The sequence below is a fragment of the Lolium perenne genome, chromosome 1 (genome assembly GCF_019359855.2).
Source record: "Lolium perenne isolate Kyuss_39 chromosome 1, Kyuss_2.0, whole genome shotgun sequence".
Lineage (NCBI taxonomy): Eukaryota > Viridiplantae > Streptophyta > Magnoliopsida > Poales > Poaceae > Lolium > Lolium perenne.
The window spans coordinates 52,999,778-53,013,336 of record NC_067244.2 but is presented as its reverse complement, the minus strand read 5'-3'; the positions used below and the strand labels follow the sequence as shown (position 1 = coordinate 53,013,336).

The 13,559-nt window shown below is 46.7% G+C and overlaps 1 protein-coding gene across 2 annotated transcripts; it reads left to right on the top strand.

Moving 5' to 3' along the window:
• The first annotated feature begins 7,288 nt into the window (after positions 1–7,288).
• On the top strand, positions 7,289–13,345 carry LOC127338369 (uncharacterized). 2 transcript variants are annotated; one of them, XM_071828223.1, is made up of 4 exons: positions 7,289–7,401; positions 10,096–10,189; positions 11,027–11,926; positions 12,736–13,345. In XM_071828223.1, exons 2-3 carry the CDS (start codon positions 10,119–10,121, stop codon positions 11,895–11,897), a joined length of 942 nt encoding a protein of 313 aa, XP_071684324.1. In that variant the 5' UTR covers positions 7,289–7,401; positions 10,096–10,118; the 3' UTR covers positions 11,898–11,926; positions 12,736–13,345. The 2 variants fall into 2 exon arrangements, with proteins under 2 accessions (XP_071684324.1, XP_051220484.1); XM_051364524.2 differs by lacking the exon at positions 7,289–7,401 and adding an exon at positions 8,627–9,407.
• Positions 13,346–13,559: the final 214 nt, after the last annotated feature.

The window sequence follows — 13,559 nt, the reverse complement described above, 5'->3', positions numbered from 1 at the left end:
GGAAGATATGAATCAACGTCTCCAAGTAAGCATAGAACTTACAAGTACCACATGCCAGTCAGCTGGCAAATATCAGGTGACAATGTTCTGGTGAGTGAATTGCCCCTCAAGCCTCTGAAGATCAAGAGGGCAAAATGCTAGTGTCATCTTTTATTACAGAGTGAATAGTAAGGTAAAACCATATGGTGCAGGGCAGCGTAACTCCTTACATGTCGACTTGTTCTGCTCCAGATTTGTACATTTCATTACAATAGACAGAATAGGTTGAGAGTGATTCATTCCTTGCCCATAGAAAAAAAGAGAAAGGAGAAGCTACATGAGCGCTGCATTGGCCTCAATTCCTTGAGCCCCTAATCTCTCGACTTGCTGCCCAACAGACACCACATCACTGGCCATTAAGAATGACTACTACATCCTTTGGTTTCTTGCTGAATAGGCTGAACTGCAGCCTCAGATCGTGCGTCATGTTCTTTTTCCACAATGTGATGTGCACCATGTCACATTCTTGGGCTCCCGACTGGCCCTAGGTGACTAACCTTCAGCTGCCGTGACCAGAACTGCATGAGTATGGATGAGGGGATAGGCAGAACTGAAGAGAACAAGAGAGATGCGCCATTAGTTGCGGTGGTGGTGGTTACCACTGGAGCAGCGGACAAAGCGAAGAGGAGGGCCTCTGGATGGGTTGTGGGCGCAACTGGTCATCCGCGTGCACTGGCTTGTCCTCCAAGTGGAAGAAGGTAGATCGGCTTACGACACCTCGTCTTCTACTCTTCTCTCTATTGTGGACATGACCCATGAGCGGGTCACAGTCTTGCTACCTCTCAGATGGCCTGGCGTGCGCTGCCGTAGACAAACGCCTTCACACGGCGGCCCAAGCTTCACGTGGAGCGGGAGTTGACTGCGTGTTCGGAATCTAGAGATATGGAGATGTATGCTACGGGCGGCAACTATCCATGAGAGAAAGGCTACAGGCGGGATGAGCCGATCGAAGTAAACAGGGAAATGGAACATATCGCTAAAATACGGTGTCATTAAAACATACCAAAAGCACCAGGAGTAAGGTACACGGTGGAATGTGGTGGAGTTTGGATGGTGTTAGTTGTTGTATTTTTTGGTTGGGTGCTAGCGTTCTTCTTGGAAAGGTATCTTGCAATTAGGTAGGTAATAGGAAATATCCCAGGAAATATCCCTGAGCGTATTGTGATTGATGATATTGCCTGAGATAGAACGTTCAGGTCATGATTGCCTGAGATATCGTGATTGATGATATTATACCATAATTAACTTCTGCGTGGAAGATATTTGGGATGTGACTTGATCGGACGAAGCTGAGATAGGGAGAATAGATTAGAGGGTCTGGATTATTTTAATGACGACCACCAAAGTGCGTTGAGTGTCAAACGACCAACTCCCATTTAATAGTAAAGATTTGGAAAACTCATAACAATGCTTGTTTTAGGTCCATTAGACGTTGCTGATCCAATTGCGATGATTAACATGATTTATCCAAATGATGTTCTGGTGGGCAACCTTGCAGGTAAAGGAACCAAGCCGCGATGCACTCAGCTGGGGAACCAAGTTGTTCATGTGATTGCCAAGTGAGGTGTTCCAAGCATCGAAGGGATGGAGACCGGTGGTTCGTAAGTTGACAGGATAACATAGAACGTTTCAGGGGTAAAAAAGAAGCACATAAGAGCATCTCCAGTCGCGTCCCCCAAACCGTCCCCCAAAGGGATTTGGGGCGCGTCGGACAAAAAAAGAGTTCCAGCCGCGTCCCCCAAAGCCCATTTTTGTCCGGCGCGGCCCGATACGGTGTCCGGCGCCCCGAGCCCGTCCCCGTCCCACAGGGGACGCTCCGGGGACGCCGGACACAACGAAAAGCGAGGCCAACCGACGCGGGCCCGACCCGTCAGCGGCACGGAAGGCTAAAACCCCGTCGCCTACCTTTGGTCAAGCGACGTTAATGGCGTCCCTGTTTTCCCAGGCGACGCAGGGACGCGTCTCGTCGTGCATGGCCGCGTGGCCGTCCACGCCGGAGTTATTGCGTGCAACCACCCGCTGCCGCCGCTGTTTTAAGACGCCCTGCAGTTATTGCCGCTCACCATAATCCTTCTCGTCGCCGCCGCCTCCCCCCTCCCAGATCCTCTCCTCGCCGCTCAAAAAATGTCGAGCTCGTCCTCCCGCAAGATCGCCGCGGCGAACGGCTTCGGACGCGGCAGCCTCACCGTGGCGGAGGCGTGGGCGCTGTACCACGCCCGGTATCCAGTCCCGCCGGACATGCGGCTGCCAAGCAGTGGCGGCTGGAAGATGGCCGTGAACGGCATTGGCGTTCCGCCGCCGCCGAAGCCGAAGACGGACCAATGGAGGGACGCCATCAAGGCCCGTCGGGCTCAACTCACCGCCGCGGAGCGGTTGGATCCGACGTGGGCGGTCAACGACAACGACGCCTGGTGAACGACGTACTTCCAGGCGAAGTACGACATCGAGATGCACAGCACCGACAACCTCGTCGGCGGCCCCAACAGCTGGAACAGGGAAGGCCGCGCCCTGTTCTGGGGCGTTCCGGGGCGCACCCTCGAGAACGTCATCCGCGGCCTCCGCAACGGCGCTCCAAGGCTGGAGATGCCGTCGTCGCCGCCGCCGTCTACTCAATGGCAGCCGAGGAGGACGACGTACTCGTCCTCCTCGCACTCTTCTTCCTCGGGACCGGCGCGATCGACGCCGTCCTCGTCGTACCGGTCGGCGCCCTACACCATCCCCAAACGGGAGGTCAAGGAGGAGCCGGCGACGCCCGTCAACACGAGGCGTGGCAGTAGCGGCAGCGGGCGGCAGCAAGGGAGGCGCGGCGGCGCCCTCCTCATCCCGAAGCCGGAGGTGAAGGAGGAGCCGGAGGAAGCGTCGCAGGCGGCGCTGCTGGCGGAGTACGAGCGGCAGCAGCGGCTCATCGCCAGCAGCGACGACCCCGAGGACTGCCCAGGGCTGCGGGCGGCGTTCTTGGCGTCCATGGACGACAAGGACGCCTGGAGGGGCGACCTGGACGCGGCGATCGCCATGTCCATCCGCGACTCCGGCAAGCCGCTGGTGGACCTCACCGACGACGGCGAGGCAGGACCAAGCGGCTTGGTGAAGGACGAGCCCGTGGACGAGCCCGTCGACGAGCGCGTCAAGCAGGAGGTCGTCACCGACGAGATGTACAACTTCCAGCAGTACTACGACGCCTCCGGCCGCCGCAAGTGGTTCTAGATTAGGTTTAGTTTTAAAGTTAGTCAAATTTCGTTCGAATCTATGTAAGTTTGGACGAATCTAATCGAATCTAGTTAAGTTTAAAATTTGCGAAATTTTGTTTGGGGGACGCGACTGGGGAGCGACGTCCCCCAAACGCGGCACGAACGAAATGAATGGAAAGGATTCGAAGGGGATTACCTTGAGGAATGGATGGGGAAGAGATTGGTCGGGCAGATCTGATGATTTGGTGGTGGATTTGGTGGGGGAGAGTCCCCCAAACCGTCCCCCAAACGCTCAATCTGGCGCGGTTTGGGGGACGGTTTGGGGGACTCTCCCCCACCAAATCCACCACCAAATCATCAGATCTGCCCGACCAATCTCTTCCCCATCCATTCCTCAAGGTAATCCCCTTCGAATCCTTTCCATTCATCCACTAATTTCATAGATCTTGCTAGACTTGGACATGAACCCTAGACATGGAAATTTTTGTAGCTGGACTCTATATTGTAGTGTATGTGTTGAAATTCATAGCCTCATGTATGCATGTGTTTGAACCATAGATTTGTTGGAACCCTAGATATGAAATTTTACATGTATGTGTTGAAACCCTATGTATGTATGTGTTGAAATGTCTAATATTTGCTTAGCAAATGCATTCAAATGTGTTACATATGCCTAGTATTTGCGTAGGAATAACTCATATTTGTTAGGAATGGCTCATAATATGGTGTTTTATGTAAACATGTAGGATGGTGTATCTCATAGATGATGAGTATGAGAAGGATCACCGGGCTTTTCATATGACGGAGAAGAGAAGGGTTCTTCACCCATTGAAGATTCGCTACCATGGCACAGTAGATATGGCGTATGACGAGAGGTACACGGAGTTCATCCAGCCTACCGGTCTTCTCCCATTCATCATGCTTGTAAGCCGGGGGGGCGAACATGAACGCCGCGGCACTCACCGCCCTTGTCGGCCGGTGGAGGCCGGAGACGCACACCTTCCACTTGAGGGCCGGCGAGATGACCCCTACTCTTCAGGATGTTTCCATGATACTTGGACTTCCTATTCAGGGCGAGCCACTGTGTATGAACACAGCTTCTGATGGGTGGCGCAGACAGATGGAGGACCTTATTGGCATGGCTCCTCCGGCGCTAGAAGATCCAAAAGAGAGAACTCCCGCCGGCGCACCTTTCGCTTGGATCAGGACTATTGGACAATGCGCGGAAGGGGCCAACGAGGACATTATCAGGACGTACACCCATGTGTACTTGTGGTATACGCTTTCGAGGACTCTCTTTGCTGACAGTGGTGGGAAGTTGGTCCATTGGTGTTGGCTCAAGGCGCTTACGGTGTTGGAGCACCCGTGGAGTTGGGGAACAGAGGCACTTGCCTACCTCTACCGCCAGGTGATGATTTTCTATATGTACTATTCTTCTATAGTAGTCTGCTAAACAAAGTACTAACCAAATGTCTTATTTTCGCAGTTGGACGAAGCTTGTCGCAGGACTGGGAAGGGCGGTATTGGTGGATGCTTGCTCCTACTTTCTGTATGGAGCTGGGACCGCCTATCTGGGTGGCCCAGGATACTCAACGAGAGGCCATGACCTCATTACCGGAACAACCCTGATCGGGAGCCCACTTGGGCATACCTTTGGGACAATGTCTCGGAGATGACGAGCGATCCAATGGTCATGTACAAGCACTACACTGAGGAGTTGGACACTCTTACCTCTGAGCAGGTAACCGATTTTAAGCCATCACTCTTTTGTTATCCTACTTCATAAGTTTCATTGCCTTGTTGTAAATTTTAAAATATTTGTATGCTGCAGGTGGATTGGGAGCCATATGGTACCTTTTACCGTATTGGCGCGGCGATGACTGACCTCAACCCCAAGTGCTTAGAGGAGGCGCATTTCTGGCGTATGCGGTACCCACTCATATGCATGTGGCTTGTTGAATACCACCAGCCGCACAGAGTGATGCGACAGTTTGGGTTGTTTCAGGAGACCCCACCTCAGTGGCAAGACACGGACCACGCGCTCCATAGGTAAACTTCTTGAATCATGCGATGGAAACTTGTTGATCATAGGTAGCGATAGAACCTAAGTTTATCCATTGTGTTCAATATCTTGCAGGCTTGATAGGCAGCGGCATATGAAGATCACGAATTGGCTTGTCCAACATAGGATTCACGTGACAGCGTTCCAACACTGTTTGAAAGCAACACGGAATGCCGGACATGTAGAGATTGTCCCTCACGACTTGGCCGCTTTCAATAACTATCTCCAATGGTTTCATGAAAGTACGTGTATCGAGTTAGTGAACCACACGTATGATGACGACATCTTGGACGACCCCATCACATTCGATGAGGTTGCGCAAAGCCAGTATGACATGACTGCTCGACAAGGGAGATCGACTTCTATTGCTTCATCAATGAACTTCGTGGTAATGTATTCTCTCATTAGCTAGTACATCATCTATATTGGCATGTGCTCGCTCAAATTGTGTATAATATGATTGTCATAGCGGTTCGAGATCCAAAAAATAGCTGAGGAGTGCGAGGTTATTTGGGATCAGAGCCATAGAGATGAAAAGCCTATCAGACCGTTGCGGTATTTCATTAAGGTATGATCACCAACTTTGAATGTAAGCTATTATGTTCGGGTGGCTTTGTAACCATGACTTTCATGACGCAGAACACTGCACGGAAGATACGGCGGTTAGCCAACTAGCTAGGTTGCCGCGAAGGCGAAATTGCGGGTACATCCTCTTCTGAAGAGGCAGAGGTATGGACTATTTTGTTGCTGTCAAATATGTGCTTACTAATTTCAACTTTTGTAATCTCATGTGTTCATGTTTGTGAAGATTCCTGACGACACCATTCTGAGTCAAGGCAAGAAGCAAGCCACACGGTCTGCTTACCAGTTGAAGCCAAGGGGCAAGGCTTCAAACCGTTACACTCCGGATGATTATGTCAACCGAGGAAAGAAGGTTGTGATTGAGGAGGATGAGGAGTCGGCGCAGAGATCAGCTTTGAGGAGGATGAGGAACGATGAGCCATCATCTTCAGAGGAGGAGAAGGAACGATGAGCCATCATCTTCAGAGGAGGAGGAGGAGCAGGAGGTGCAGCAGCAACAAGAGCAACTGCAGCGGACGAAAAGGATGGCCGTCCGGAAGCAGCCCTTGAGGAGGGGACGTCGAGGCCGTGTTGTGTGAACTCTATCTTATATGAACTATAGCTATGTCATTTGGGACCATGTCGTCATTTCTACATGTTGTTTGAATTCTATTTTAAAATGTATGAATCTATGTGCTATGATGTGTGCTATTGATATGAATATGTGCTATAATGTGTGTTACTGGTATGAAACTGTGTGGCAACCATCTTAGAAGTGAATTCTCTGATTTTTCTACACAAGTCAACGTGTGGCGCCCTTGCCATGGGAGTCACACATGTTAATTTATATGTCGCCAACATCCAGGGGCTCTGGACGCTTAGTCTTTAGCTGTTTTGACGACCCTGTTTGTGTGGCGCCGGTGGCATCGGCGCCACACTGTGAAGTGTGGCGCCCGTGGCATCGACGGCACGAGAATTGTCTTACAGTATGTTTTGGGCAATTATAAGTGGATGTCAAACATGGTCGCCAAAACTAAGTCCCACGAGAATTGTCTTACAGTATGTTTTGGGTATTATAAGTGGATGTGTGGCGCCGATGGAAGCGGCGCCACACAACCTATCACGTCAGACTGGAGCACACATCAACGTCGACCGCGCCACGTCGAATGGGCAAGAGGCGTCGCCGGCACGGGCGCCACACAGTGAGGTGTGGCGCCGATGTGAGGGGCGCCACACAAAAGGGTTAGATGGAGGAAATAGTTTAGCCCGAGGATCTAGAAAATGGTTATTTTTGTGTAAATCGTCGAAAAACCGCTAGAAAAATCGCATTCCGCACACTCCCTTCCTTCCGTGGCAAGCCCAAAACCAATGTGAAAGACCCACATGTCAGCCAGGCGTCTTCCCCTTCCACTCTTCTTTTCCCGCTCCCTGCTCCCGCTCCTCTCCTCCTCCTCCTCGCCGCCCCCGCCTCGCCCCTCTAGGGTTTCCGTCTCCGGTCTCGGCCACCGGCGGGCACCAGCGAGGAGAGCGATCGTACGCCGCTTCACTCAGGTGAGCCCTCTCAGCGAACCCATCAAGCGCGCGCGCAGCTCGTTTGCTGGGGTTGGGCGTTTCCGCTTTGGGGGCTGGGGGTACGGTGTACGGAGGATTTTGGTCCGCAGTGGCGTGCTCCGATCATGCGCGATGCTTGGTTTTCTGCGGGCGAGCTCGCTCTCTAGCCCGACCCGAACCCTCCTCCTACGACATTTACCCGTACCCTTGTGGCGGGGGTGCTGGGCTTTGCGTTTCCGCCTCGAGCGGCGCAGTGTGGATTCGGCTTCGCGGGGCTACGGCCGGATCTTGTGCAGCGGAATTCGAGATTTGTGGCGGACCAGTGTCGAACGATCTAGGGTTTTCGTGCCTACTGCGTCGTTTGGTTTGTTTTGCTTACCTGTTGGGGGTGAAATTTGTGGAGGCGCTGTTTTGATCGAGGGGCTCCTATCCTTTTGCAGTTCGCGCGGCGTTATGTGCTGGGATTGTTAGGACTAGCTATGCGACTTGACATTTCCGTAATTAATTCCTAGCCGAATGGTTGGCGTGCACTGCTGATTGACTGCTTCTGCTCGTTCCATGGGGTTTCTAGAAACACGGGCATCAAGATCTTACTTCTGAATTGTTTCAGATCGATGGCCTGTGCTTTAGCAAGCAGTGGATTGGTGATAATTATGCCTGTTTTAATTCATGAGGATTGGCAGTTACCATTGTTATAATTGCGTGTGTAGTTGCATGTTTAACTAGCTGAGCCTCCTTAAATACCATTGATTCTTCCATGTCTGTTATCTCATTAATTGGGGATTGTGATGATGTAATTTTGCTGAATGTAGGTTCGATTTTATGTGAAGTGTTTCACCTGTTACCCGATGGGCAGAAATGATGTACGTAGCATTAATAATTTCTGGAGTTAATAAACTGTGCTCTGCTATACTTTTAATGGATGTATTAGAATTACTGTTTCACGGTCAATTTTTCTTTGCAAGTCTGTATATAGTTTGACCGGTTGAATAGGTGGTGCGATTTCTTGTGTGGGATTGGCTCCCAAAGAGTCAATTCAATCAAGTATGCCTGCTTTGTTGGCACAGGGAAAGGTAGAACGACCTTCCGCCATGTCAAATAGGCAACCCGTTTGTTTGTGATACGTTTCCTTATATTTTTCTAGATATGAAGGGTATTAGGAAATCAATGAATAACTGAAAGGGCACATGTGGTACTAAGAGTAACTGCTGGTTGTGAAGTAGTTACTGTTGGTTGCATGTACAGATGCCATGTTGCCAATGATAAACTGTTGATATTATATATGTTTTCAGTTTCTGAACACCTGCTCCTTTGTTTCTGAGTAACTGCATTACATCAATCTTAAGTTGATAACATTGATTCTTCTATGTCTGTTATCGCTTTGTGGGGGACTGTGGTGATAGAAATTAGCTGTATGTTTTCTTTATGTGTAGTTTTTCACTTGGAATCCTATGAGCAGAAATGATGGAGCATAGCAGGTTCTGGAGTTAATAAACTGTGCCTACTTTTAATGGGCGTATTATAATTAGTGTTTCATGGTCATTTTGTCATAACAAGTCTATAATTCGACAGGTTGAATGGCTAGTGTGATTGTTGTGTGGGATTGGCTCCATGTTTTTCCAGATATATACTTGAGTATCATTAGGGAATCAATGAATAATTGACAAGTCACATGTGCTACTATAAGATGATTGTGAGTGTAATACTGTCGGTTGCATGTACGTACAGATGCCGTGTTGCCAATTGTGGTGATAAACTGGTCATGTTATGTTTTCGGTTTCTGAACACTAGTGCCCTTCTTTCAGAGTGACTGCATTCCCTGATCTTAAATTGTTACATGCCACTGGTTGTCTCACTCAGGTTCCCCCATCTCCGCAATTTATACAAGGGTACAGGACACAAGGTTCCGTACAGGAGGAATCCCACCAGCATCAAACACCGTGTTCGAACTAGAGCAGCAGCAAGTTGCCTCCTCTACCTCTTGGCGTATCTACAAGACCAAGCAGGTTAGCAAGCTAGCTGATATGTGCCTCACACAATTTAGTTTCCCTTCTGGTCCAGAACTGCCTTTTTTTGGTAATGTCCAATGCATGTTGTCCGATATAACTGAAAAACATGAACCATCATTGCCAGTGCAATATTCATGCACAGTATAGTTTTCGTGCTTATTAAGAGTAATTTAAATTTTCTTTTTGCGGTCGCTGGTTTAGTGCAGAAGATTTTGATCTTTCGGAGTAAAAATATATTTTTATGTGCTCCAATGTTCTGGGTTGCTGTTGATCATGACTTCATGGGAAAATGTTTCTGACAGAATAGTTAATTCTTTTTGTTTATCCAGAAAAGAGCACATAATTACATTTTGTAACTTGCATGCATCCCAACTTCTGGAGCTTCAGATGACTTCCATGCTTCATGTGCTTTAAAGTTTGTGCAACTCTTTGAACCAGCTCCCATGTCTGAATCATAATTGTAGCTATATCAACTAAACAAAAAAGAACCTGTTGTACATTAATAACGTCGAACACTATATCAACAGGATCATATTTTCATATATCCTGAATGCAAAACAGAATAAGATATACGCAATTATGTATGATTTTTTCAACTCATGATCGTTGAAGTTTGTATTAGATGAAACTGAAGTTCATATTGCTATATTTACCGTGTAAACAACTGAACAATGTTACATTACAGTTGAAGGGCGATCTGGCAAATGTATGCCTGGAGCATTTGAAGCACAACAACCTTGTATATGCATCTGGTTATCTGAACTCTTATCTACTATAAGGTTAGTTAGTATTTGCAACTTCATACAAAGTATGATGCTCTATCTTTCTGAGATAAGCAGTTGTTTTTTTGCATAGTTATCTTTATGAGACCATTTAGATTGATTTGGTGCTCTTACCATTAGTGGTCCTGTCTTAGCTGTGATTTGTATATGTTACCATGTCCTGCCTCTTCTGGTATGCACCTATACTTCTAAAAGAAAAGCCATGGTTTGAATTCTCACTATTCAGGCTAAATAGCAGATAGTTCAGTAGATAAAAGCAAGTATAATGTATCCTTAGACACCAGACATGTATTTGGCTTGGTCAATTTAAATTGGCGAAGACAAGGGAGGTTTGGATAAAAAATTCTTTTTAGCGGTGCTTAACATATTTCTGCAAATACCAGCAAGTCAATGCTTCCACACATTTCAAGTCTGGCTATGATTCACAGTTTGCATCATCACATCTAATCTGTATGCAATTTACTTCTAACAGTAGTTTAAAAAAAAGTAGAAACCACGCTACTTTGTTTCCATGCAATCTGAAACTCTGAATGCATGTATTCACTTATTCAGATCAAATAATTCATCTGGAAAGAAGAAACTGCCTGATGCTAACACAACGGGTTGCTTATTATGTCATAGCTTGCAACTTTTTTCTGTGTTATTTGATATAAATTGTGAAACCTTTCCCCCTCTTTTCCTTGAAAACAACTGCATATTGCCTATAAGTTAGAACTGATAATCTGCTGTTGCTAATCATGTCTGTTTTAAATGGCACCAACTAATAATCTACACTTTAATACTCACATCATTGTTTTTGACATATTTTCTTTGAATTTGATTGTGCTTGCTCAGAAAAATGGCAGATTTGGTCCCTCCATCTGTTTTCTCAAAAGTGGCCCACCAATGGGTGCACAAGAACAAAAGGGAATCTATCATGTTTGTTATGTATGTTCTGAAGACGGACTGTGTAGCTCAAGCGCGTGCCCATCTTCAAAATAAATTTGGCAAATCAGTAGAAGAAGCTATAGCCATTGTTGATGCCAATAGAACTGACTGGTGTACCGGCTTCATCATTGGACATCGTGGGACTGGAGCTCACGTGCTGACATGTTGCCACTCTTTGAAGGAGTTCTACTCTGCAGAACAGCAACTAACACGGGAAATGGTTCAGTGGTTTGATATCCATGTCATGTGTACTCATCAAGAAGAACATCTGGCAAGCTCAAACTCTTCGCTATATGATAATGCTGATTATCCAAGGATTTACACCATGGCAACTGCTGTGAAAGTGGATGGAAATAAGGACTTAATGCTCCTGGAGATCAACATGGATCAGTTGTACCGCAGAGGTTGGAACAGATGTCAAAGATCTCATGTGCCATTGAAGCTTGCGAAAAGTGTGCCTCCTCAGCTAAACGATGTTGTAATGATATCCTGGCCACCACTTCTACCTGACACGGTCGTCACCGGCGAACTTACCAACACATCTCGCTGTTACAATCAACTAAGCAGTGAGACCAACAAAGGGTATAATATGCGCTTGATTGAGCTGAACATGATCGGTAGAGATGGTTGCTCTGGCTCACCGATACTGAACCATGAAGGAGAAGTTGTTGCTGTATACCATGGTCGGCTGCATGACAAAGGCTATGCAGTCAGCTTCAGGGATGTACTGGACTTCTTAGGGCCACGTTTTCGACAAATGTGTGGGCTCACATATTGACATGCAATTTTCCGTCCATGAATTATAAGGTAAGATGACCAAACAGAATTTGATTCCATGGATAAATATCCCTTTTGGATGATGATGCAATAACATTTTAAGTATTCAAAATCATTTGGTCCGTGCGAAAAACAAGTGATTCCGCACATTTGATATTATTCTACATAAGATGCTTTAAAATTTGCCAGTTTAGTAGTTCATTCCACATTTTAAAGGCTAAGAGAGCTAGTGCAAAGGATGATTGGTTTTTCGCACTTTCAAGTTTCAAGCCACTAATGGCCGTATGCATCGATTGATGCTGAGGCTGGGGCATAGCCTCCATTTCGGAAAAAAAGTTTGGAGCCACTAGAATGACCCTATTAACGGAAAGAAACCCAAGTTTGACGTGCAATTTATTGTTGTGCATGATCATATGCTAGTTCAACAGATGTGCTTCTACTTGTACACAGGGCGTGGTATAACTCATCTAGTAATCCATGACCTGAATTATTCAACAGATGAACTTCAGACAGTAGAATAATATATTTGCGTTTATTCAAATTTGCAGCTGTGAGGGTCTTGGGCTGCACCAGTATTTAAGCTCACTGAGATCTACAAGCACAACTGGGTCATCCTCACAGTTGTCTTGTGTATGCTGCTCGATATTTATTATGTTTATCTGTGTAATGTGCTGCATTAAATTTGTTGTGGTGTAATGTGGAAGTCAAAAAATATTCCATGTTCACTTATGTTATTTTTTAGGGGATGTTCACTTCTGTTCTCATTTGCTTAACACATATTGCATTTGCTATTTGCTGTTATGTTAATTTAGTTAACAAAGCATTGTTTCCTTTGACAGGTGCAGGAAGTAGAATAGTCGAAAGGATTTGATGAGTGGGCCAACAGTTATGTTGAAGTGGAAGGAGAATTGACAGTTCAAGGTCATAGGAGAATTGACAGTTTTGTTCCTGTAGAAGGAGAATCAACAGTTTTGTTGCAGTAGAAGAAGATTAGGGAACTTCAGCAAGTATTTTGGTGACTTACCAAGCCATTCTTTGCCATAGAGTTCAGAATGGATTGAAGACTGGTTAGAGATCTCTGGGCGATCTTATAAGTACATGATTCTTACTTTTGTTTCTGGCGATGAACATTGTAAGCATGTTTCGCCGTCACCGAGTAGACACGTTCGGAGTAAACATATGTCCATGAGTTTGCTTCAATTTTTGTTATTGCTGCTATGCCCTGGATACCAAAGAGAGAAGGGGAGTGGTACACAGAGAGGGAACACAGAACCTGACCAGATATGTCCTTTAGAGAATTCTTTTGGTCTCATCCTGTCTGCAAGTGAAAATTCTGCAGAATGTGGGTTGTTATGTTGATCTACCATTGTGCTTTTCCAGGAATTTAACATGTTTGTTTGAGTTTGCATGATGTCATGCTTATTTTCTAGGGCACTCTTCAGTATTGTATGTGGGTATGCAGAAGTGCAGATTAGATTTCCTCTTTTTGCGGGTAAAAAAATAATCTAATCTGCACTTCTTGTGATGTGTTAATTTTCTCTCTCGGGTGTAATCTGACAGTCTACAGTCTACCCACTTTATTCTGCTGGTAGCAGAGTACTACGAAATCCAATCCAATCCATGAAGTAAGCAGCCAAATTAAGGCAGAGAAGAAACGAGCTGG

Bases quoted from the DNA above. Each gene is read 5' to 3' on its own strand.
- LOC127338369 (XM_051364524.2), top strand. From the start codon at position 9,239: ATGCCACTGGTTGTCTCACTCAGGTTCCCCCATCTCCGCAATTTATAC. The intron at 9,408-10,095 runs GTTAGCAAGCTA...GTTACATTACAG, and splicing joins GTATCTACAAGACCAAGCAG to TTGAAGGGCGATCTGGCAAA. The intron at 10,190-11,026 runs GTTAGTTAGTAT...GTGCTTGCTCAG, and splicing joins GAACTCTTATCTACTATAAG to AAAAATGGCAGATTTGGTCC.